The sequence below is a fragment of the Myxine glutinosa genome, chromosome 8 (genome assembly GCF_964187855.1).
Source record: "Myxine glutinosa chromosome 8, kmMyxGlut1.1, whole genome shotgun sequence".
NCBI lineage: Eukaryota > Metazoa > Chordata > Myxini > Myxiniformes > Myxinidae > Myxine > Myxine glutinosa.
In genome coordinates, this window is record NC_136268.1 from 143,180,877 (window position 1) to 143,208,381 (window position 27,505).

The 27,505-nt window shown below is 43.3% G+C and overlaps 1 protein-coding gene across 10 annotated transcripts in view; it reads right to left on the minus strand.

Annotated features, from left to right (window-relative positions):
* The window catches only part of AHI1 (Abelson helper integration site 1), a 136,155-nt gene that overhangs the window by 15,402 nt on the left and 93,248 nt on the right, over positions 1-27,505 (minus strand). For all 10 annotated transcript variants that reach the window (XR_013624415.1, XR_013624414.1, XR_013624413.1 and 7 more), the window contains exons 23-24: positions 11,290-11,374; positions 9,071-9,129 (exon numbers count right to left, since the gene is read on the minus strand). Coding sequence is in view for 7 of the 10 variants with exons in the window: in XM_078783788.1 (XP_078639914.1) it covers positions 9,071-9,129; positions 11,290-11,374 (144 nt within the window). In the remaining 3 variants the exon portion in view is untranslated. The remainder of the gene's footprint in view (positions 1-9,070; positions 9,130-11,289; positions 11,375-27,505) is intronic.

Below are 27,505 nucleotides of genomic sequence, written 5' to 3' on the forward strand. Positions count from 1 at the left end.
TATACCACTGGAATCTCTTAACTGGAACAGGGAGTTAAAAGGAACCATAGGTTGATTCCTTTCCCAAGGGGGAGACGTATACGCAACTCGTATCTCGTATACGCAACTTTTGCATGTTCGTGTTTGGGTTTATGGCTCCAGAGAGGCAAGCTAATGTGCTGACGTCAGCATATTAGCCCCAGTGTTGGGTGATTTGAACAAAACAAGGCTTCCAAAAGCCATTTGGGGTGACTGGATAGCTGTGCGGCAGTCATATTGATAAATAATTGGGGTTGGGGAAGCAAGATTTGGAAGCAAACATAATTGAGGCATCCGGCCTTCTCGTGAGCTGAGTTGGACGTGGTGCCATTTGACAAGAAGGAATGGATGGAAGGGGAGCATACTCCAGAGGCAAACTTAATAGGGCATCAGCAGGTTTTGTCATGGCGCATAATGACGTCACACATAACAAAGCACATTCCAAAGTCTATAATTCAAATCACAATACAGTTCTGTCAACTATAATTCCACAATTAACATCGTCGTTATCAATCCTAATACATTTTACCTCCACGCGACCGACAGTGGGTTAAATTTTAAGTGACATCGGGTTGAATGAGGATTGCGGAAGTATCGAAAAAGGGAGTTGAGGGCATACACCATACGAAGGTGAGCATACACCAGAGACGGACTTAACAAGATTTGAGAGATCTCGCGAGATCTTGGAGACGGCGGCAGGGATTTTCGAAGCTCCACACGGTCTCCACGTTTTTCGAAGTTAAGTCTGTTCACAATTGTATTTTGTCGAAACTGTATTTATCTTTCGGTGTGTGAAGTTATTGTGTGCAACTTTGGTTGTTTCTCGGTGTTTATCTTTCATAAATTGATCGTCTGTTTGCCGTGTCGCGAGCAAGGCCTTGTACAGTGTGCACTGTACAACCTTGAGGCTTTGTTTTTCTCTCAGTGGTCCGTCGTTTGTGATCCAATAACTTTCGTTCTCTGTATTCCCAGACTTTTCACCCATAGCCTACTTCCTTGTGTAAATCTCAACTCAAAAAAAAAACAAAAAAAAAAAAAAAAAAAAAACATTTCCTTCTCTGTTCTCATTCGTTTATTCATTCTTATTCGTTCGTTCGTTCTTCGACCACGTGTTTCTCCCCCATTTCCCCAGATAGTTTTCACTCATTAACCTTCAATGTTTACACTTTCCCCTCAAGTTATGTATTCCGTCATATTTTATAACACCTTTTTCTTCTTCTTCTTTAAAAGGCTGCTTTCGACTTGCTCACCAAATCAATTCATCCCAAAAAAAATATCCATCTCCTATAGTGCCTTTGTTCTACATTCCCTAAACTCTCCTGCACTCCATCCTCCATCCAGCGTCCTTAAACGTATTTTTAACTCGAAGGTCACAAGAAACTCATTTTGCAATAAATGTTCGTTTCCCATAAATCGTACACTTTCAAAAATCCAATCTCACCCCTCCCCTCCAAATCTTCCCCATAACCCCTCCCCTCCAAATCTTCCCCATCACCCCTCCCCTCCAAATCTTCCCCATCACCCATCCCTTTCAAATCTCCCCCCTTGCCCCCTCCCTCCTAAACTACTCCCTCACCCCTCCCCGCCAAGACGCCCCCTCGCCCCTCCCCTCCTAGACTCCTGCCTCACCCCTCCCCTCCAAATCTCCCCCATATCCCATCCCTTTCAAATCCCTCCCCTTGTCCCTTCCCTCCCAAACTCCCCCCTCACCCCTCCCCTTCAAATCTCCCCACCCTCATTGCTTCTCAATTTCCCCCCGCTCACTCCCCCTCCTCAAAGCGTCCTCCCCGCTTCTTCCCCCTTCAAACTCTCACCTCCATCTCCCCCAACCTTCTGCCTCGCTCTTCCCCCTCCTCAAATAACACCTCATTGTGGCTCACCCAATCACCATCAAACCTTTTGTCCGCCCCATCCTTCCCTTTCTCCGAGCTATTCTGAAATCTCTGACACACCTTCAACAGCTCTCCCTACCTCTTCCACCTCTTCCACATCTTACCCTACCCCTCCTCCGCCCTGTTCTGTATCTGATGCTCCCCCTTCCTCTTCATTAACGGTATGGACCTCAAACATCCGGGGCCTTCGTTCAAACTTAACTGATCTCTCCATACAGGTTGCTTCTGTCAAACCAGACGTGATCTGCTTAACAGAAACTTTCCTCCTTTATGATGTCTCTGATTCCATAGTATCTCTCCCGGGCTACTCCCTCCTCCGGTATGATAGACCTGAGCCTCGTCCTGGAGGCGGGGTTGCTATCTTTATCAAAAACTCTCTTCCTCACTCGCCCTGCACTGCACTCTCTCCACCTCACCCCCAGGAATACCTCTGGCTACGGCTTCCCCTTCGCTCCCACCTCTTGTTCATATGTGTGTTGTACCGTCCACCAAACAGTGATGACTCCATCTACATCTCGCTGTCTGATGATATGGACCAACTTCTATCTACTCATCCCAACTCTCTCTTCCTCATATGTGGTGATTTCAACTGTCATCATGCCAGTTGGCTGGGTGTGGGTACCTCTCTCACCAGCCATGGCTCCTCAGCAAAGGACTTCTGCGACTCACTGGGACTGACACAATCTGTCAATTTCCCGACCCGGATCTCAGTCAACGGAACATCTTCTCTTCTGGACTTGGTTATGACTAACTTCCCTGAAAATGTCTGCTGCTCTTCTTCTGCTCCGATCGGATCATCTGATCATGTCCTTGTTAAAGTGGACATCTCTCTGACCATCCTCAGGGAGCCTGCTCAGCGTCGACGAGTCTGGCATTTCACTCAGGCCAACTGGCACGGTCTTCAAGCAGCCATCAATCATCTGGACTGGTCTCCCATCTCTACCACCTCTGACATCAACTCATCCTGGGAATTCTTCCAAAGTAAATTGCTCTCTCTCATGCACAGATTTATCCCATCTCGTCTTCAGTTGTCATACCCTTCCTCCCGTCCATGGTACACGGAATCTTGTGGTGAGGCTGTTGCCCAGAAACAACTTGCCTTCGTCTCCTGGAAAGCAAATCCAACGGAAGGAAATCTCATTTCCTTTCACAAAGCCCGAAACAAGTGTGTGTCCACCCTCAGAAGAGCCAGGAAACAATATCTCTCCGTTCTCAAGACCGAACTCTCTTATCTGTCTCCCTCTTCCAAATCCTGGTGGCGTCTGGTCAAATCCGTTTCTGGTGTTTGTTCCCCCTCCATCCCCTCCCTTACCTCAAACGGCTACACAGCTGACTCCGCACGTGAAAAAGCTGAATGCCTCAACTCTGTGTTTGCCTCTAAATCTTGTGTCCCAAACCCATCCCTCTCTGTACCCACCATACCCAGTCGTACCCTGCTGCTCCTGGACTCCGTGTCCTTTCCTCCTGACAAGGTGGAAAAGTTTCTGTCAACCCTCGACTCTGATTCTGCAACTGGACCCGACGGCATCAGCCCACGGGTCCTAAAATCCTGCTCTGCTGCTCTATCTCACCCTCTCTCTGTTCTCTTCACCCTCTCTTTTGCTCAAGGTCAACTGCCATCTGCTTGGAAATCAGCCAACATCACCGCTTTGCACAAAAAAGGTGCAAAAACAGATCCTAGCAACTACAGACCAATCAGCCTTCTCCCAATTATCAGCAAAATCATGGAATCCATCATTGCTTCTGATATGAAATCTTTCCTCTTCTCCAATGGCTTGATCTCTGATCATCAATTTGGTTTCAGACAAGGTCACTCTACTCTGGACATGCTGCTTCTGCTGTCTCAACAATGGATGGAGGTCCTCAATGCCAAACAGGAAATTAGAGCTGTCTCCCTCGACATATCACGTGCCTTCGACACGGTCTGGCACCCCGCTCTGCTCACCAAACTCTCCTCCTTTGGTATCCATGGAAATCTCCACGCATGGCTGGCGGACTTCCTCTCTAGTCGTCGTCAACGTGTGGCCCTGAATGGGTTTCTCTCATCTCCTCTTCCTGTTCAGGCTGGAGTTCCCCAAGGCAGTGTTCTGGGCCCCGTGCTTTTTCTGGTCTTCATCAATGATCTCTCTGACTCTCTCGAAAATCCTCTCTATCTCTTTGCTGATGACTCCACTCTCTGCCGCTCCATTCCTCTTCCCTCAGATCGGCAGTCTGCTGCCTCCTCACTCTCTGAAGACCTGGACAAAATCACAGACTGGTCAAACAAGTGGAACATGTCTTTCAATCCTGACAAATCTCACACTCTTACTATGTCTCTCCGAAAAGATCGACTGGACAACCCTCCCATCTACTTTCTCAAGAATCCTCTCCAAGAAGTTCTGTCGCTCAAGATTTTGGGTCTCACTATCTGCCATGATCTTTCTTGGGAAAACCACATTTCCAAGCTGGCCTCCAAAGCCAGTCGCCGACTGGGCATCCTCCGTCGTGCGAAGTCCTTCCTCGGCACACCTGAGCTCCTCACCACATACAAGGCTTTCATCCGCAGCTCAATGGAATACTGTTCTCCACTATGGGCCGGTGCTCCTGCCTCACACCTAGCTCGGCTTCACGCTGTTGAAACCAAAGCTTTCAGAATTATTGGAATCTCCCGCGATGAAGCTATCTCTGAGGGCCTTTCACTCACTCACCGCAGGCAGGTAGGTGGTCTTTCTGTCTTCTACCGACTCCTCTCCGGCCTTGCACCCCCAGCTCTCTCTGTGCTCTGTCCCCCAAATATTCCTACAGGTCGCACAAGATCTGCCAGCAACCCTCTGATGGTTAAACTGCCGAAATCTCGGCTCTCCGCTCACCTTCACTCTTTCATTCCTCTTTTCTCCCGCCTCTGGAACAAACTCCCTCACTCCCTTCAATCCCACTCCTCCCTCCAGGTCTTTAAAACAGCTGTTCACCACCATCTCTTATCTTCCCCCATCCAAAACCTTGATCTTTTCTACCCCCGCTAATTCACCCCAGATCCACCTTGTTTGAAATTCCAACTTCTTTCCTGGAAGTCCTGGCAGTGTCCATATGTTTTATACCTCTCCCACTGCCCCCTTCCCACGCCCCCCCCCCCAAAGCCCTCGCCCTCTCTCAGATCTCTCGATGTCTCCATGTCTCTCGGTCCCTGCTCTCAAATGTTGTGTTTGTGTCCTTCCCCCTCTCTCCCCATCTTGTCTACCGCTCCCTATGTTATATGTTTTATGTGTCGGTTTGTCTTTCTGTGTGATTAATGTTCGCTCTTTCACGAGCCTCGATATTGTATACAAAAAAAAAAAAAAAAAAAAAAAAAAAAAAAAAAAAAAAAAAAAAAAACAAGGCACCACCAGGTTTTAGAGGAGAGAGACAAGTTTGAAGGTTCATTCTTGAGGTTGGACCGATGTCGATTTCTGACTCTCCTGAGAGTGGACACACCCTTGTGTTACGCATCCGTCACTTTAAAACTTGTTGGAATGCACTGAAATTGTTTTGGTTGTCGGATTTGCCTTACAGGAAGAGCATGGAAGTTGTTTCAGAGCTTCAACACAGGATTCAGTGTGCCATGGGTGGGAATAAGTGGAGGATAATTGAAGACGAGATGGGATGAATCTTTGCATGAAAGAGCAGGATTCTGTGGATGAATTCCCAGGCTAAGTTAACATCAGGAGCAGAAGATATCGAGGGAGACCAGTCCTGAAGAGAGATGGCTGCTTGCAATCCCTGGCAATTTACTTGAGTGAAATACCGGACTCGACAGCGACTGTAGACTACAATTTAAAGTTATCATTAACTGGTAATGGATATTTAAACAGGGTGGATGTGCGACACGTAGGTATGGATGACGCACAAAATATGTAACGGAGAATAAAGTTAACACCTACTTTGGAGGGCAAACCCCTGTTTGTTTGTTTTTAATGTCATGAACAAACTTTGGTGCATCACAGGTGATGACGGTTGTGGTCGAGTTTCGTCTAAATTGTGTGTGTAGTTTTGGAGAGGAGAGCAAATACCTATTTGGGGGGGGGGGGGGGAGGGGTCAAACGTCCCCCCTCCCGTAAACCCCTTTAATGAGCGCAGGTTTTGATGCGGTCAGTATACCTTCATTAGGCATCAAATATGAAGATTGTGGCCAAGGTTCATCAAAATCGTGTGTTTGGTTCAAGCGAAGCAAGTTCAAACTGAAGTGTTTACAGACTCATTGACTTACCTGTGAACACTGCTAAAGTCCAGGTGAGCTAAAATGACATCCTTACATAACCTTTGGGCTACCCTGTATATTGCAATGGGATGGTGTAATGCAGATATGGGGTAAACAAGGTAACCAGAAAACACTGGCATGGGAGGCATACATTGTCACAAACCTTTACCACACCACACCAGGGCCCTGTTTCACCAAACATTGCGTGTACACCTTCCCACATACACTCACCTACAACCTGCAGAAATCTACTCGCTCACAAAGCACATGACCAGCCAAGCACCTGGCAGCAGTTAAATGAACATGTTCACCACAAACCAACAACAAATAAAACGAGAATGTTATTGTGACCAATCGCAAAGTCTTTCCATTTCAAACTCCAAATCAGACTTCAAATCCTGACAGAGAATGAGGTGCATCCGTAAGATAAAATGGTAGAAATAAATCAAATTAGGAAAATAGATCATGGTGATCCGATTGGTAAAATAAGTTAAATATCAGATTGGGTAATACGTAAGTAACATGAGTGACATAGCTTGCAAAAGGTTTGTAGGCTACCAAGGTGCGGCTTGTTAAAATATAACAAAAGAAAATAGGTCAATGCTCGGGTTGTAAATAGGTCAGCATGACCTAGTTTGTAAAAAATATTTACGCAATGCTCATGGTGTATCAGTACATTAAAGAGGTGGACATATGGTAAAGTCAATCAAACTAAGAAAATATATCATGGTGTCGTCATTAGCAATAGATAGCCCCAAGCGGGCTGATTGGTCATCTCTTGAGGTTGCAGTTCAGACCCCTGATGATTTGGTGGAACCCCTTGGGAGCCCCCCTGATCCGAAATCGAAAAAGATAAGATGGAGCGATCCTGCGGACCATCGAGTATGAGGGCTGTAACGGCTTTCAGAGCAATCGGTTGGCAAACAAAGAACCAGGAGGGATCCGAGGTAGTTTCAGGGGGTAGCTCCTCCTCCGTCCCCCATATTAGCCTCCATAATCTGAAATCGAAAAATTGAAGCCCGATCCATTGTGTGGGCCACTGTCTTGTATTCATGTGCCAAGTTTCAGAACAATCAGCCGGGTGATAAGGGAGGTGCAGCAAAAAGTTAGCAGACGACTGGATGGATGGACAGACATCATGACCCATTTCATCGTCATCTCTTCGAGATCGAGATGACCTAAAATAGGTCAAATGCCAAAATGCCAGGTTGTAACGAGCTCAGCATGACCTAGTTTGCAAGACGTCTTCTAGGACTCCCCAAGGTGAATTAGCTATATGTGAAGACATAAGACTTTGCCAAATGAAGGTTACATTCAAGTGAACTAATTTTAAATCGGCTTCAGGGAATTTATCCTGAACCACCTGCAAATTTTTACGTTGATTGAACATAACGTTTTTCCTGAAATGTATTAACAAGAAAAACGGTCCATTGAAGGTCCTTTCAAGGTCAAGGTTAAAATGTATACCCAGTTGTATTTCACAATATTATTTCTGTTTTGAGCAAAATTTGGGTTTTATAAGTTAAGATGTTTAGGTACGATTGGACCAAGAAAAGTCGGTTATAATAATAATAATAATAATAATAATAATAATAGCTGAAGAATAACAATACGTCTTCAGGCTTGGAAATGGAAAGCCCTAAATACAATGACTCATTAAACTGTGATATTGGAGAAGTACTTGAATTTCAGATCCCACAACAACCCAACATGAAGCTTGATTTTATTAACAAGCATTGCGTTTGGTTGTAATCTCTGTTAACGGGTGTCAGAGTTCAGGTAGCAGGTGTGCATGAATGATCTTGCGCACGTGTGGACTGTGGATGCACGTCGTCCAGGTAGAAATACAGAATCCGCACATTAAGATAAGAGGTTGTTTCCACTGTGTTGCATTTACCGTTAGATTTGAACAACACACGGCTTTTAATCAAGATTTCTTGATTAACAACGATAAGCAGATTTTTGTTATGTGATTCATAAATGAATGTTCTTCCTCGCAAGATCATTGCTTTGCAAAATAGCAGGGCGTCTGTCGAAAGATCACAAAGCTGAAAATTTGGTGTAAAACCATTAATGCCCGAGTGACCATCACCGAAGAGTTATTGGTCTGATCTTTCTGTGACCCAGGTGTTGATTGGCTCATCTTTCAGGTGTTGATTGGCTCATGTTGACAGCAGATTACTGCATGCTTGAAGATGACAATATCGCGATTGTTGAAGAATGAAATGAATGAATGATCGTTTTGAGGCCATTTTTCCCCGCTAAAGCGGGGGTTAGCCTTGCGGGCCCCATGACCTCATGATTCCCTTTTTGACGCAGTTTTATGGCCGGATGCCCTTCCTGACGCCAACCCTTAGTCGCCTCTTACGATGCGCAGGGATACGGCGTACCTATTCTAAACCGGGGTACACACCGTGATCATTCATCCCAGCAAGCTGGTACTCAATTTGCCGACCTCGGAAGGATGACAGGCTGAGTCAACCCCCCTGGTGTTAATTCAGCGATCGACCGGGATTCGAACTCAGGATCCTAGGATCCCAAGCCGGCACCCGAACCGCTAAGCCAACACCAGGATTGTTGAAGATTGTGTATATTTTGGTACATTTGGTATATTTGGTACATTTGTGTATATTTGGTGTGTGTGTGTATATTTGTGTATATGTGTATGTGTGTGTATGTGTGTGTGTGTATGTGTGTATATTTGGTGTGTATATTTGGGGACCGCAAGGCTAACCCCCGCTCTAGCAGGGAAAATGGCCTTAAAATGCATGTTGTTGTTGTTGTTGTTGTGTATATTTGGTATTTGGTACACAGTATACGCAACTTTTGCATGTTCGTGTTTGGGTTTATGGCTCCAGAGAGGCAAGCTACTGTGCTGACGTCAGCATATTAGCCCCAGTGTTGGGTGATAGTCGGGTGCTCATTGATTGTAACTCGATTGGCTTACCATGCGGAAGTGCAATGACGGACGGCTGGACAGCCGACCCTCTGTGGTAAAGCTCCTTCCTGTGCAATGGGAAACAAAGTCAAAATGTGGTAAAATAAGGCACCAGAGTAAATTTAGAGGAACAAATCCTCAAGATACATTTTTGTTTCTAGCATGCAATTGTTCCTCATGGGGTTTAGCAAAAGTGCTCAAACTTCTTCATGCAGATACTACACAAAGTTTAAGACTTTAGTACCACTTTGAGAATTGAAGCATCATTTATGTATTTTTTTTATATACTCCATCTGCTCTGCAATGTGTGACTGACTTCGTTATTTTCCTATCAACGAAATATCCACAAATCTATTTGGAAACTTCTTGAAATCTGTTTATGTTTAAACTGCGATCTGCAAAATGTGCCGCTGTCAACATTAAAACACGAGACTGATAGTATCACATTGGTAGTGTGGAGGTATAAACATTACTAAAACACAGGAATGTTAAGAATCAACATTAGGATTTAGAGGAAGGTTAAGGTTTAAGAATTATGGTTACCCTCAGGATTGTAATTATGAGTCATGTTGTATGCAAGAAGAACCAATGTATCCGGATCCGGATCTTCACAAACTTCACGATCAATCAATTTCCCATAATATCTGGATTTGCTTGTTTGCTTTTATCAACTAAGTTTATCGTGCAAACACAAAACTATCTGATGCTTGTTTTTGCAATAAATAAAAAATGGCCACCTCGATTGGACATTTTGCTAAAACACTCCACATAGTCACACATTTTCCCAAAGCAGTTTCAGCATTAAATAACATTTCAGAGCGCCAGGCGAGAAAAGTGGTTGATACACATCGAAAAAAATACAACCGAGCAACCACTTGCAGAAAGTAGAACTCCACTTGTACTACAATTCAAGAAATGTTAGTTTGTTTGACGTGTATGCACTACCAAGCCGCTGGGTGGAGTGAGTTGAAAACTTGGGATTGTACTCGGGAAGGTTTTGGAGAGGAAAAGTTATAGTCCCTAGGGCTCGGGATGGAGATTGCATCCCAATTCCCTTTAAATAAATACTAGCTGAAGTACCTGGCGTTGCCTGCGGAAATTCAGTGAAATATGTATTTAAATATTTCATGCATGACAATCACAAAACATTTTACTCGATCACTCCCAAGAAAACCCCAGGCAGAGTATAAGCAACATCCTCACTTGAGGCCAGACATGGAGGTGTTGTAATAAACCTGTGAAAAGCAATCTTTTAAACAAGAAAAAGAGCAATCAGAGATTGCAAACCCTCGCCAGGATGTGTTTTCAGTGGTTTTAAAGGCGTTTGTGTTAAAACAAATATGGCGGCCGAACCACGTGACCGATGACATCATTATTTTTTTTCTGCACCAATTTATCCTCAGATGACGCTCAATAAATTTCATCTTGATCGGATGAAGTTTTGTACTTGCCGAATTATGACGTCATAATGGAAGCACCTATGACATCATCATTAACATATTTTATTCCCCATGTAGAGTTCTTTACAATGAGCCATATCTCAATTATTTCTATTCAGCACTTTCGGAGATATAGAGGTGCAAAAAATTTCGGTTTTTCAAAGATGGCGGCTGAACCACGTGACCTATGACGTCATAATTATCATTAAGAAATTATACAGGTGGAGTTGCACCTATGGTGGAAATTTCCTGTCAATCAGACCAACGGTTGCAGAGAAAATCATATTTATCCTGTGCAGACAAACAGACAAACAAACAGACAGACAAACAGATAAACAAACGGACTCAAATGCAATACCCTCTCCTCAGGCGAGGGTAATAACAGGTGCACGTATAAATACTATAATAATTACATTTGTGTTATTGACTACAAACCACTATATAAACCCTCAACATATGATCTTCACAACACATATTACTCGATCACTCCCTGAAAAAAAAAAACGCAGGCAGTGTATAAGCAGAGGACCCGATTGCGGCCTGAAGGCCAATCATCTGGTTTTATCTGGGGTCAATTTCTTTATTCAAACATCGCCCTCGATCTACCTCTGGATGAAAAAGGAGGCCATGCAAAGTTTGGTTGAGACTATCACAGGTCATTCTACAATACCCCATGTCTGGGGGAATTAACGCATCTGTAAGAACGGGTTCTTCACTATTGATCAACAATCAAGGTGGTGAGGTGTTTGGTTCAGTGCATAAGGTGAGGAGTAATCATCGAGTACAAACCTGAGAGGGGCAGAGCTGATGCTTGATGTGCGTGCGTGTTGGGTAGGAGTTGTGCATGTTGAGACAACTCTAGAACAGGCTGGCTCTGTGATGCAGTAGGATGGAGGGAGGGGTGATAAGTAAATTATAACATTGTAATGCTGTGTTGGTAGGCATCATCACATTTGCTCACTTGCAAGGATCATCCCCAAAATTCTGTTACTCTACTTGGAACTATTTAAGTAAAAGCTCTATGCTATCATTGAAAAAAGGTGTACACTAGAACAGCAGTCGGTAGAGTGCATACCTATGCCAGGCTGAACAGTTTACGCTTGTATCCCACTGATAGGCTGCATCTGGATTCGGACCTGAGCCAAAATCAAATCGGCTTAGCCAACTCACCCATCCAACTCATCCACCTAGTTTTGTCTGAATCCGTCCACAACTTTTTGAAATATCGTGCTATAACATCGTTTTCGGCCCCATCACTCAATGGTGAAGAATCACTTAAAAAATTAAAAACTTCTTGTATCCAGATCCGTATTCTGATCTTCAGCAAAGTCTAATTGATTCGGTCTTGTCACACACCCAATCTGTCCACCAAATTTCGTCCAAATCTGTCCACAAATTTTTGAGATATCCTGTTCACAGATAGTTAGTTCACAGAAGTAACCACATGGTTACTAGGCATTTTGAGTCCAAAGTTCGGCAAAGTCAGTCATTTTCTTTGCTTGTGACATGAATATATCTGAAAAACATTGGGGCAATAAATACCCCTGGCGCTCACCTGGTAGAATAAACAGTATACTGCACTGACTGAAGGTATTTTAAACCAATTTCAATGGTTGCTAGAAGACAGGGAAGCATGTAGAATCATACTAATAATCATAAGACTTTAAACAAACAAACAAAAAAAATACCTATTTTGGGGGGAAAGCCCCCTCCCACCCCGTGTACCGTGTACCCCAATTTTTCCAATGCTTTGAACAAACCTTGGTACATCACGGATGATGAAGGTTGTGGTCAAGTTTCATCAGAATTGCATGTGTAGTTTCTGAGAAGAAAGCAAATACCTATTTTGGGGGCAACCCCCCCATAGATCCCCAAAGGGGCAGATTTTTTTAATGCCGTGAACAAACGTTGGTACATCACAGGTGGTGAAGCTTGTGGTGAAGTTTCCTCGAAATAGTGTGTGTAGTTTCAGAGAAGAAAGCAAATATCTATTTTTGGGGGTCAAACCTGGACCCACTTTGACTCCCCGTAGACCCCTAAATGGGCAGATTTTTTTTAATGCCGTGAACAAACTTCGGTACATCACGGGTGATGAAGGTTGTGGTAAAGTTTCATCGAAATAGTGTGTGTGGTTTCAGAGAAAAAGCAAATACCTATTTTGGGGGATCAAACCTAGATCCACTTTGACTCCCCTTAGAGGGGAGAAGAGGGGGGGGGGGGGGGGGAAGTACCCGGCATTCCGTGTATAAACGTGAGGGAGAAGAGGGGGGAGGGGGAGGGGGAGGTGGGGAGGGGAGGAGAGGGGGGAGGGGGAGGAGAGGGGGGGAGGGGAGAGGGGAGGGGAAGGGGCAGGGGGGAGGGGGAAGGGGGAGGGCCAGTCAATAATGACGTTGCAGTTCTCATGGTCGGAGAGCAGCACAACAATCGCGACATCGTCCTGAATCTTCGCAACAGCACGAAGCGGATTTTGGAGACTCACCGATCCTGTGACGCCCTCCAGTACCGGCGTTGCCGGGTGGGGGAAGGGAGACCCGTACATTCCCAACCCGTACATTCGCCCTCTCGACTCAAGCTCACTCGGACAAAAGCCTCGCACAAATTACACCGTGAAGGCCCAATGGCCATGTCTATGCCACAAATCAAGTACGTGAGCGAGTCGGGCGCACTGAATTGAAAATATATAGAACGCTCATACTCCGTGAAAAGTGAAGCCAACTGGCGGCGGGGATGGAATAACTCACATTATTTCAACCTGAGAGGTGTTTCACCTCACTCCGGTGGATTTACCTGCCGATGTGCTTATTACTTGGATTTGTCCCAATGGAGCAAGGTGATTAAGAGGTCAAAGGATACCAGAGTCAACGACTCTGAAGTTCAGCTACATCTTAGCTCAGCCACAGCTAAATACAACACAAACTATACATGAATAGGCTAACAACGGCACGTTAACATTTTTTTTTTTTTTTTTTTTTACTTTACTTTAAACACTTATCGCAGACTCATGCGGCACACTCAATTGATTGTGCTTATTCGGAACATCACGTGATCGCTCTGAGCGAATCAGTGTGCTGCTCTGCAACCGGTCAGAATCCGTGTATAATATTCCTCGCTGAAAAAAAATCTATGTGAAACATGCTACTATCTATGCTAAATCATGCTAAATGCTAATCATGCTAAAATAAAATCTATGCTACTTGCTGGCGGCAAGGAACATCACGTGATCGCGTCACGAACATCATTCGTGATCACATCATCACGTGATCGTGATCATTATCAATGAGCGCGAATGAGCGAATCAGCGCGCTGCTCTGCCACCGATTCAGATTCGCTGATAAAAAATATGGATCTAAAGATGAAAGAAAAAAAAACCTATGTGGTGTGAATGGCAATGTTCCTCACTGAAATGTGAAAAAACGCAATCGCTTTTCGCTCTGAAATACGTGCGAACGCGTCACTGAGTTAATGGCGGCAAGGAACATCACGTGATCGCTCTGAGCGAATCAGCGCGCTGCTCTGCCACCGGTCAGATTCGGTGCATAATATTCCTCGCTGAAATGCGCTGAGGTAAAAATATGGAAAAAAAATGTTATGAAATAAATTTTTAGGTCGGCCATGTTCTTCCCAGGCTCAATGGCCATGTCTGTGCCAAATATCAAGTACGTGAGCCTCTCCGTTTAGGAGTCTACCGGTAACATTACACACACACACACACACACACAAACTGTTTTATATATACACATATATATATTGTTGCGAATATGGCATTTGGCCTCCATATCCGCTTGTAAATATTCCCCTATTTCCCCAATACTCCCCAACTATCCCCAATCCCCCATTCCCTAGTCCCATTGTCTGTAAACAACACTCTGTAGAACCGACCTTCCCCTTTTTCCCCCATTAAATGTCGTGCCCAGGTCCACCGCATCTCACGTAGACAACTTTCGGACATCTTGCTAGTTATTCTTAGTCTATGTCAGTTAAGGACTCGTTTCCATTAATTCTGACTCTTCGTTGCACCAGAATGTGATTATATGGCACCAGTAGTGAGTTTAGGACCTTCCCAAACCTCCTCCCATCTTCTTCCCCAAACAACAACAACTACAACAACAGAGGGGCGCGGCGCGGCGCAGGGGGAGTGTGCGTCCTCACACCGGCTCGGTTAGCCGCCATGACCATGTGCGCCGACGGGGTTACCAAGAAGGGGCTGCCTGTCGGCCCCTCGTCAAGGGCGGAGCCGGTAACCCCCCCGCACGCACCCAATGAGAAGCAACGGGCCGATTCCATCTGGGGCGGAGCTAACGAGCCGAGGGCGTGTCACTCCCCGCCGGATATACGCGGCGACTTACCGGATGTGACGTCAGATGCGCCCCCAGCTTGAGAAGACAATCACCACATCCGAGCGCTGCGACCTCCCCGCATCTCTAGACCGGACCGGGTCGATCCTGCCCTGAGCCCAGGTGCACCTGGAGCCATCGATTCTGCCTTTCCTTGCCATCAATCCCCGTGTGAGTCAGTTTTTGTCCTGTTTATCTGTCGTCTGTCAGGGAATAAGACAAGTGTGTCTAAGTGCCTGTCTTTCTATGCTGTCCCTCTCATTCCTGTAATCTAACCTTCCGCCCTAATATAACCTCCTCCGGAGGTCTTGAGAACTGAACCCTTGGTGTCGTGTCATTTTAGTCCCAGCCGTTGTGTCCTTTTCCTTCATTGATTCAGCGTAGCGCGACTCGGCAACGTTCGAGTATAATCGGGTAAACGTGCAGGCGCGGTCATACCAACCGAACCGCTCGGTGAACCAACATCCACAACCGCGTCTGTAACAATATATATAAAAAACACCTTTAGAGGCCATTTTTCCCCGCGAAGCGGGGGTTGGCTTTTTTCGGGGACCGTGGTTGTTGTTGTTTTTTTGGTCCCCTTTTTGAAGCAATGTTTTACGGCCGGATGCCCTTCCTGACACCAACCCTTTTTGTCGCCTTTTTACGACAAGCAGGGAATTACCAGTGAACTGGTACTCAATTAGCCGACCTCGGAAGGATGACAGGCTGAGTCAACCCCCCTGGCGTTAATTCAGCAATCGACCGGGATTCGAACCCAGGATCCTTGGATCCTAAGCTGGCACCCTAGCCGCTAGCCCAACACCAGGCTCCAGGTTTTATATATATAGATAGATTAAATTAGAAATCAGATATAGATTGCATTTAATTTGATATAGACTACGTTTAATAAGATATAAATTACGTTTAATTATACATAGAAAGACAGAGAGACCACCTTTAGAGGCCATTTTTTCCCCACAGAGCAGGGGTCGGCCTTTTCCGGGCACCGTCGTCCCCTTTTTGAAGCAATGTTTTATGGCCGGATGCCCTTCCTGCTGCCAACCCTGTTAGTCGCCTCTTGCGACACACAGGGAATTACCAGTGAAATGGTACTCAATTTGCCGACCTTGGAAGGATGACCGGCTGAGTCAACCCCCCTGGCGTTAATTCAGCGATCGACCGGGATTCGAACCCAGGATCCTAGGATCCCAAGCCGGCACCCTAACCGCTAAGCCAACACCAGGCTGTTTAGTCAGATATAGATTAAATTGAAATTAGATATAGTTTACAGTACTTTAATTAGCTAAAGATTAAATTAGAAATCAGATATAGATGATGTTTATTTAGATAGAGACTGAGTTTAATTAGATACAGACTACATTTAATTCGATATATTTTAAATTAGAAATTAGGAATAAATTACATTTATTTAGATATAAATTAAATCAGAAATTAGATATAGATTATGTTTAATTAGATATAGATTAAATTAGAAATTAGATATAGATTACATTTAATCAAATATAGATTAAATTAGAAATTAGATATAGATTACGTTGAGTCAGACTTAGATATAGATTAAATTAGAAATTAGGCATAGATTACGTTTAATTAGATATAGATTAAATTAGAAATTAGATATAGATTACATTTAGTCAGATATAGATTAAATTAGAAATTAGATATAGATTACATTTAATCAGATATAGATTAAATTAGAAATTGGATATAGATTACGTTGAGTCAGATATAGATTAAATTAGAAATTATGCATAGATTATGTTTAATTAGATATAGATTAAATTAGAAATTAGATATAGATTATGTTTAATTAGATATAGATTAAATTAGAAATTAGATATAGATTACATTTAATCAGATATAGATTAAATTAGAAATTAGATATAGATTACGTTGAATCAGATATATATTAAATTAGAAATTAGGCATAGATTATGTTTAATTAGATATATATTAAATCAGAAATTAGATATAGATTATGTTTAATTAGATATAGATTAAATTAGAAATTAGATATAGATTACATTAGAAATTAGATATAGATTACGTTGAGTCAGATATAGATTAAATTAGAAATTAGGCATAGATTACATTTAATTAGATATAGATAAAATTAGAAATTAGATATAGATTACAATTAATCAGATATAGATTAAATTAGAAATTAGATATAGATTACATTTAATCAGATATAGATTAAATTAGAAATTAGATTTAGATTACGTTGAGTCAGATATAGATTAAATTAGAAATTAGGCATAGATTACGTTTAATTAGATATAGATTAAATTAGAAATTAGATATAGATTACATTTAATCAGATATAGATTAAATTAGAAATTAGATATAGATTACATTTAATCAGATGTAGATTAAATTAGAAATTAGATATAGATTACATTTAATCAGATATATATTAAATTAGAAATTAGATATAGATTATGTTTAATTAGATATAGATTAAATTAGAAATTAGATATAGATTACGTTGAGTCAGATATATATTTAAATTAGAAATTAGGCATAGATTATGTTTAATTAGATATAGATTAAATTAGAAATTAGATATAGATTACATTTAATCAGATATAGATTAAATTATAGATTAGATATAGATTACATTTAATTAGATATAGATTAACTCTCAAAATTAGATATAGATTACAATTAATCAGATAGAGATTAAATTAGAAATTAGATATAGATTACGTTTAGTCAGATATAGATGAAATTATAAATTAGATATAGATTATGTTTAATTAGATATAGATTATATTGAAATTATACACATATTTTTCACATATCATATTATTCAATTCACATATCATATTAATTAGAAATTATTCAATTCACATATTTAAATAGGCGAAAAATTCTCAATTGCAGCACTACAAGTCAAACAAACATATTCAAGAGTCTCGTAGTCGTAGCATCGCCACCAAAGGTGGGCGAAGCTATGTTTTCACCCGTGTCTGTTTTTGAACAGGATATTTCAAAAAGTTGAGGATGAATTCAGACGAAATTTGGTGAAGAGTTTGGGTATGTAACAAGGATGAAATTATTCGATTTTGGTGAAGATCCAGATCAGGATACTAGAATTTTAAAAGTGATTCTTCTCCATTGAGAGATAGGGCAAAAACGATATATAGCATGATATTTCAAAAACGTTTGAAATATTATGATAAAACTAGGTGGATGAGTTGGGTAGGCGACATTAACAAGCGATTAGATTTTGGTTCAGGTGCGGATTCAGATCCGGCCTATCAGTAGGGTAAAAAACGTAACCTCTTTAGCCTGGCATAGGTATGCACTCTACCAAATGCGGTTCTGGTTTGGTATGTGGCACTCATTTCTCGGCTGATGTATTTTAAAGAAAATATACATCCAAAAATTATAACAAAAGTTAATCAAGATGATACATACCCACAAAGCCACAACATCAAAGTACACTTATCGTACAAGTCACGTGATTCTTTTTTCCTTACAAGATTCAAAAAGCAAGTGTACCTGTTGAAGTTCGATGCAAAGTTCCACTGTTGATAAAAGACCAAATACCCACAAACTTATAACAGTGAATCCCCGTAAAATTAAGAGCAGCCAATCATAAATAAGATTAACATTTAAAATGTCCTCAGAATGAGATACTCACAATATTCCTTGAAGCAACAAGGTTATTTCTATTAGTCGATGCAAAAGTACATATGATTAGTAAGGGGAAAAAACGTAATCACTGATTATATACAATTATACATTGAAAAATAAGAAACGTCGACATATCCTCGAGCTTTGTGAGCACCTTGTTCCGAGAAAATTTGAACGCCCCATGCATCTTATGTAGGATGAAGATTAGTTAGAAATGTTGTCATGTAACATCCATCATAGTACAATCCTTTGTTTCAGAAACATTATAGAAGACTAGACTAAATTCTCCAAAAAAACGTTTTTTAACCTACTATTCCAATGCAGGAACGATCCAAAGTGGAACACAAAATTCCAGTGCTATGTTGGTTGCATTGATTCCAATGAATAGCCAAGGATTTAGAATAACAAGGTTATGATAAACTCTAAATATCCGAATCTCTCAGGGAAATAGGCAAAGCAAACACGAATAAGGCTTCCCTATTACATTGTGGTTAACGGCCTGTGGTCATTCACGAATCTGGGTTTTTTTCAATCTGATAGGGTTAGTAATTAACGGCTGTTTACAATCGCGCAATGTGCTGTGTCATCAGATGGATAACCAGGAGCACAAGATCATATTTCCCATAAACTATCCCTTCCAACCCCTCCCACTCAACACCAATCGCATATTTCATCACACATTACCAGAAAGTAGACAGGTATACACGCATTCTCAAAAATAAATTGCACAAATTGAAACTGCCATGCATTATAATGGTTGTTTAGCAAAATGTCAAATTAACGATCTTTATATATACATATATATATATATATATTGTTATGTCGGTGGGTAGAGGAATATCTAGAGCCAGGTAGATCTGCATAGGTAGATGCTCGAATGTCGTGATAGGGAATCTACTTGTAATAAGTTCTGTGTGTAGCCCGAATGTCGGAATAAGTTGTATCTGTGTCCCCGCCCGGAGGAGGCGGGCCATGCTAATTAGTACAGGGATTATGGGTAAAATTCCCTCTTGTGTCGGTCCCTCTGTGAGCAACCCAGTGTCCCTTATGGCAACGCACTCATATACATTAGATAGATCCATTAGTGCACACATTAATTAATTCCCCTCCGCCACAATAAGACTTACAGGAAGAACAGGCAGGAAGCCAGATTGGGGCACCGCCGATAGGGCCGCAGCCAGCCACATCACCAGATGGCATAGCAACAAACATCGTGCAAGGCAGGCTGGAGCCACACCCAGGGAACGTGTGATTGGCTGGGGTGAGAAGCTGGCCACTGATTGGTGAAAGGAAGGTGGAAGGAAGCGGCACACTGATTGGCCACCAACCGTTGACACCTCGGCCAATCAGTGCGGAAGGCGCGAACACTCGGCCAATCAGTGCGGAAGGCGCAAAACCACTACTTAAAAGCAGGTCGCTGATTAGAGGGCAAGGGCCGGTGACGTCAGAAGGCTGGAAAGACCACGAAGAAGTGAGGGACTGGTTGGTGGAGGAAGAGAACTGACGTCACACCGCGGGTGGCAAAACGACTCGCTTGCGGGCTTTCTGGGTCTTCCCTGGGTTCCTCGCGGGCTCTTGATGCTTGGGCTTGGTGCTCTTGGTGCATGGAGCGAGGCTTGGTGCTACGAGCAAATGGGACCTCGCGTGCGACCGACGAGCGGGCGAGCAAGGTGTGCCGCTGAGCGGGTGGCTCGGGGCCTAGCGGACGGAGGCCTGCTTCGCGCCAACATCGGAGCTGGACGATTCCTGACGACGCTACACCGCCAGACAGATAAGCTCGCACCCACCAACGCGCACACAACGGTTTCTTAATTTAATTCATTCCCCTGTGCTGTTGTTGAAGTGAGGTGTGCAGGATCCCGGTTTAGGAACCATAGTTATTTTTCGGCGCGTTTCGTTGTTCTCGGATTCCGCATAATAAATCGATTATTTTTGTACATTTTACCCCCGTGTTCGTTTTGAGTTCATTCCCTACAGGAACGGAGCTGCCAGTGAGTTCGCTACAGGTAAGAGCTCGCCGCTTCTTCCTATTCCTTCTTCCTCCTGTGCTTGCATAGTCAAAATCCGTAATTGATCGTCGCCTCCATTAAAGTTTGTTTGGCCATCTGTAAGCCCACAGTATTAACCGAGGGCATTCGCGTGACAATATATATCTATATACTGTATAGATATACTGTACTGTACTAATGGAATTGAAGGGAGGGGGAAGGGGTAGGGGGAAGGGGTAGGGGGGAGGGGAAGGGGGAGGGGAAGGGGGAGGGGGAAAAGGGAGGGGGTAAAGGGAGGGGGAAAAGGGAGGGGGAGGGGGAAAAGGGAGGGGGAAAAGGGAGGGGGAGGGGGAAAAGGGAGGGGGAGGGGGAAAAGGGAGGGGGAGGGGAGAAGGGGGAGGGAAGGGGAGGGCCAGTCAACAATGACGTTGCAGTTCTCATGGTCGGAGAGCAGCACAACAATCGCGACATCGTCCTGAATCTTCACAACAGCACGAAGTGGATTTTGGAGACTCACCGATCCTGTGACGCCCTCCAGTACCGGCGTTGCCGGGTGGGGGAAGGGAGACCCGTACATTCCCAACCCGTACATTCGCCCTCACGACTCAAGCTCACTCGGACAAAAGCCTCGCACAAATTACACCGTGAAGGCCCAATGGCCATGACTATGCTACAAATCAAGTACGTGAGCGAGTCGGGCGCACTGAATTGAAAATATATAGAACACTCATACTCCGTGAAAAGTGAAGCCAACTGGCGGCGGGGATGGAATAACTCACATTATTTCAACCTGAGAGGTGTTTCACCTCGCTCCGGTGGATTTACCTGCGGATGCGCTTATTACTTGGATTTGTCCCAATGGAGCAAGGTGATTAAGAGGTCAAAGGATACCAGAGTCAACGACTCTGAAGTTCAGCTACATCTTAGCTCAGCCACAGCTAAATACAACACAAACTATACATGAATAGGCTAACAACGGCACGTTAACATTTTTTTTTTTTTTTTTTTTTACTTTACTTTAAACACTTATCGCAGACTCATGCACACTCAATTGATTGTGCTTATTCGGAACATCAAGTGATCGCTCTGAGCGAATCAGCGCGCTGCTCTGCCACCGGTCAGAATCCGTGTATAATATTCCTCGCTGAAAAAAAATCTATGTGAAACATGCTACTATCTATGCTAAATCATGCTAAATCATGCTAAATGCTAAAATAAAATCTATGCTACTTGCTGGCGGCAAGGAACATCACGTGATCGCGTCACGAACATCATTCGTGATCACGTTATCACGTGATCGTGACCGTCATCAATGAGCGCGAATGAGCGAATCAGCACGCTGCTCTGCCACCGATTCAGATTCGCTGAAAAAAAATATGGATCTAAAGACGAAAGAAAAAAAAACCTATGTGGTGTGAATGGCAATGTTCCTCGCTGAAATGTGAAAAAACGCAATCGCTTTTCGCTCTGAAATACGTGCGAACGGGTAACTGAGTTAATGGCGGCAAGGAACATCACATGATCGCTCTGAGCGAATCAGCGCGCTGCTCTGCCACCGGTCAGATTCCGGTCATAATATTCCTCGCTGAAATGCGCTGAGGTAAAAATATGGTAAAAAAAATATTATGAAATAAATTTTTAGGTCAGCCATGTTCTTCCCAGGCTCAATGGCCATGTCTGTGCCAAATATCAAGTACGTGAGCCTCTCCGTGTAGGAGTCTATCGGTAACATTACACACACACACACACACACACACACACACACACACACAAACTGTGTTTTATATACAGACTTGGCATTTAATATGGAATATCTTTTTTGTGGGGGTGAACTTACTTTTCAAGATGACTTAGAACCAAAAGTTCATTGGAATTATGTTGAAGTTATTCTAGATTTTGTTAATGTGACCTTTAAAAGAAACAAAAACCACATTTGACATTTCAAAGCAAATAAATTAATCCTTGAAAGTGATGTAAACTGATATCGAACTCAATTCACGGACAGTACTGTGTTAAACTTCTGTACGTTTTCCAGAAGTATCTCTTTATTTTGCACATTAGCCAAAAAAAAATTCAACAAAAACAAAAGCTAAATTACGACTGGGATTACGGACAGTAAAATTACAGTTCAGAACTTCGTGTAACCCCCACGAGCATTCAGGAGAGCACGTACACGTCGAGGCATGCTGTTCACGAGATTTGCCAAGGTTTGGACAGGAATCGATTGCCATGAAGTGAGAATAGTCTGCTGCAATTCAGGCACAGAGGTCGGCTGCTGGTCCAAGTTGTCGATTTGACGCGTTAATTCTGCCCACGAGTTCTCTATCGGATTCATATCCGGGGACATGGCAGGCCACTCCATATGCTCTACACCACGGTCAGCAAGAAAGTGTTGGATCATGCGAGCACGATGAGGCCGTGCATTGTCATCTTGGAAGACAATGTTTCCTCGAAAGGCTGCACGAGCAAATGGAAGCAATGTTTCTTCCAGAATGACCCTGTACTTGAACTGGTTCAGGTTTCCATTCAGAACAACCAGGGCAGTTTTGTCCCCTGCATGAAAAGCAGCCCAAACGGTCACCCCACCACCTCCAGCTTGGACTCTTGGCACTATACAATCTTCGTTGTGGGCTTCATGCACTTGTCTGCGCACTCGGACGTGGCCATCTTGACGATAGACCAGAAATCTAGACTCGTCACTGAAGGTCACGTGATCCCAGTGTCCTGGCTGCCATTGACGGTGCTGTCTGGCCCACTGCAATCGGTGCTGGCTGTGTTGTCTGGTCAGGCGTGGCTTTCTCAGGGGACGCCTGGCACGATAGCCTGCTTGAACCAGTCGTTGGTTGACTAGCCTTCTGGATACAGGCACATTTGTCAGTTGCTGCCACTCAGCCCTAAGGCGATTAGCTGACTTGGTATGGCCATTGCAGACTAACCGGTGCAGCTGGCGATCATCTCTCCTTGTGGTTCTGCGTGGACGTCCTGGCCTCGGTATTGGAGTAGGGACACCCCTCTGAGCATTTCGTTTCAGGATCTTTGACACCTGACCTTGAGTGATGCCATACTGCCGAGCAATAGAACGCTGTTTCATGCCAGAATTTCGTAAAGCCACCACTCCATGACAAACAGCATTGTCAAGTTGACGGACCATCTCCAGAGGAAGCGGCAATAACTTTTGTAGACGTGCAGCAATTGTTTTCCACGAATACAGAACACAACAACCCTTATATACCCGATTGTGAAGCCAATCGTCAAATGTACCTGTCCTTACATTTTGTCACGCCACCTGTGATATAATCCTGTTATTGACTTCTTGCTGCGAAAGACAATCAGTGACATGGTTCTTTCAACAAAGACATCACCGAAGCGTAAAAGAAACTCACCAGATTGATATACTGAGTTCAGAAAGTAAACCCAAGTCAAGAAAAATAAATATATTCCATATTAAATGCCAAGTCTGTATATATATATACAGGCAGTCCCCGGGTTACGAACGAGCTCCGTTTTTAAGTCTGTCTGTAAGTGGAATTTGTATGCAAGTCGGAACAGTTACGTACGGTTCACATCTAGCGTCAATTAGTCAAATGTTTGTCTTAGTATATAGTATATATTTTACCTAAAACATCTATAGGTATAAACAACATTAAATAAACATTTCTTAAACTGTTTAGATAGAAAAGAAAAGATGCAAAGTTTGTTGACGTTTCACCTCTCTCCAATCGCTTTATTATTTCCACTTTCATTTCAATCGTGATCGTTTTCCTTTTCTTCGATGCATCACCATCCCATCTCCCCCCCAAGCCCTCTCCCTCCCACATTTCTCTTGATGTCCCTGCTCTCAAATGTTGTGTTTGTGTCCTTCCCCCCCTCTCCCCATCTTGTCTACCACTCCCCTTATTTTGTTTTTTATGTGTCAGTTTGACTTTTTGTGTGATTAATGTTAGCTCTTTCGAGAGCCTCGATCTGTATTCCAAAAAAAAAATATAATAATAATAATAATAATAAAAACTCAATTTTTTAAATAATAGGCTTAACGGAGGTCGGTATGTAAGTACGGGTGTCCGTAAGTCGGGCATTCGTAACCCGGGGACTGCCTGAATATATATTGTTACGTTTGTAGGGGGTAGGTAATGAAATACCTTAGTCAAGGTAGGATGGTATAAGGTAGTGTGCTCCGAATGTCCCGAAGAGAAACCTTCATGTAGTCAGTCAGTCTCGGATGTCCGCGTAAGCGTTATGTGTCTCCATGGCGAGGGGTGGAGCTATGCTAATGAGTTAGGGTATAAGGGTAAATTCCCTGTGTGTCGTCACCTCTGTATTTTTCCCTTCGTTCTTATGAAGCACTTACACCACCAGCCATGTGATCAGCGCCTACAATTAAATAACGCAATCGCCGACCGGATCCAATCATTCGACTTACACCGCCAAGCTCGAATATTCTCGATGGGCATCAAGAAAGGCCATGAGGCCCCACCCCGAGAGGAAGGATTGGTCATGGCCGTAGACTGATGCGACGGTGCTTGGTGATTGGAGTGCGGGTGACGTCATGGAGAACATTCGAGCACAGGAGCAAAAAGGCGAAGCGACCCCCATCTTGTCTCTTTCTGTCCCGGGCCATTTACATCCCCTTTAGACCCCTTCGACCGTTTACATCCCCTTTAGACCCCTAACACTCCTTAGACCCTTTACACCACTTAGATCCTTTTGGACCCTTTACACCCCTTAGTCCCCTTTGACCATTTACACACCTTTAGACCCCTTACACTCCTTAGACCCTTCACACCCTTTAGACCCATTTTGACCCTTTACTCCCCCTTTAAACTCCATAGACCTTTTACACCCATTAGACCTTTACACCCTTTAGACCCTGTCATGCCCATTTCGACCCTTTTAAGACATATACACCGTTTGACACTTTTCAGACCTATTGACTTTTTAAGACACTTTGGCCAATTTAAGGCCATTTGGACACTTTTGACCCCTTTTGCTCTTTCGTCCTTAGACAACTTTAGACCACATTTGGCCCTGTTAAGATCATCGATTCTTTAAACACTTTAGACCCCTTTATGACCCTAAAAAAAACTTTAGTCCCCTTAGATAAATTCGAAAAAATTTCCTCCCAAAACCGGGTTTGATGACCTTTTCTGTGCACTATTCGCGTCGCATCATAAGTTGCGATGATGAATATAAACTGATATCTCAAAGTGAAACTGATATTGAAACGTGAAACTGAAACTACTGATCTATGGATCATCGAATGGGAAACCAGAATGAAATGCTGTGGGGAATTGCTGAAAGCAAAGCTATGGTGAATATAGAGAGGGAGGGGAGGGCGAGGGTCAGAACTGAAGAAACGATGTGGAGAGGGATAGGTGCCTGGTGGGTTGGTATGGAAATACGTTTTTGCTATAGAGGCCTGTTGCTCTTTCAAAGTTGCCATTGGCCTCTTGGTGACTTCTCTGATCAGTCTTCTCCTTGCATCCAGTTTGGAGGTCTAGGCAGGGTCTTTGTGGTACCATACGCCTTACACTTCTTAATGATTGTCTTGACTGTGCTCCAAGGGATATTGAAGGACTTTGAAATATTTTTATACCTATTCCCTGATCTGTGCCTTTCCACAACTTTATCCCAGAGATCCCTGAAAGCTCCTTGGTGCTCATGATTGAGTCTTTGCTGTGAAATGCACTACCCAGCAGAAGAAACCTACAAGAACAGCTGATTTGATTCTGAAATAATCAGAAACACTACAATACTATAATTTAACACAGGTGGCGGCCAATTAACTTGGTGCGTGATGTGAAGGTGATTGGTTACACCTGAGCTACATTGCAATTGCTATTATAAGGAGGGTGGACACTTGTCCAACCAAGATATTCTAGTTTTGTATTTTTAATTAATTTTGTGACATTTGTATAATTTGTTTTTCACTTAGAAATTGTGGGTTACGATGTGTAAATAAAGGTGGAAAAAGTTAGATTTAATGCCATTTAATTCCAGACTATAAGGCAACAAAAGGTGTAAATTTTGAAAGGGGGTATAGACTTTCTTTAGACTGTGTATATATATAGCTCAGTGGGTTGTCACCGCGTAAGTTTGTGGGTTCGAGTCCCGGGTTGTCAGGATTTTTTCACACTAGCCCCACGCAGGAATTTACCTCCTGTTTCTTAAATTATATATACTAGGGCATGCCCGTACTATATATATATCTAAAATTATATCCCCCCCCCCTCTATTTACATGAAATGGTTTGGTCCATTCGCAAAGCCAAAGCGAACGGCTTGCGAGTACGGTGACAATCCCCCCCCTCTATTTACATGAAATGGTTTGGTCCAAAGCGAACGGCTTGCGAGTACGGTGACAATCCCCCCCCCTCTATTTACATGCAATGGTTTGGTCCAAAGCGAACGGCTTGCGGAGTTTGGTAAATAAATCGCCATAGCTCGGTAACTACTTGTCCGATTAATATGAAACCTTGAAAAGGCACATCCTCGGGTCCCCAGCAATATACCTGGCAAGTTTCAAGTATATCGGACCGGTAGTTGTCGAGAAACAGCGGTCACAGACAAACATACATACATACATACATACAAACATACAAACATACAAACATACACACAGAGATTACTGGAATTATAGATAGATACAGTGAAACCTTGACTTACGAGTGCACCAACTTACGAGTTTTCCGAGATACGAGGCGTCGCTCGGGCGGTTTATTGCTTTGAGATGCGAGCCGAGATCTGAGTTACGAGCTTACGCCACCCGCCACCAGGTGGGTTCCGGTCACGTGGTTATCTTGCCGTGCAAGCATCTCTGCCGTATATCGCTGCTGCTTTGTTTTCGCATTTTGGTTATTTTGGAAAATTTATTAGTTTTAACCATGGGTCCTAAGAAATTGAGTGCCAAGGGCAGTACTGAGAAGAAGAAGAGGATGATGTGCTTGGATATAAAACACGCAATCGTCGAAAAACATGAGCGAGGTGTGCGTGTTGTCGACTTGGTGAGGCGGATGTGAAGGCAGCTGAAGATTTTATTATA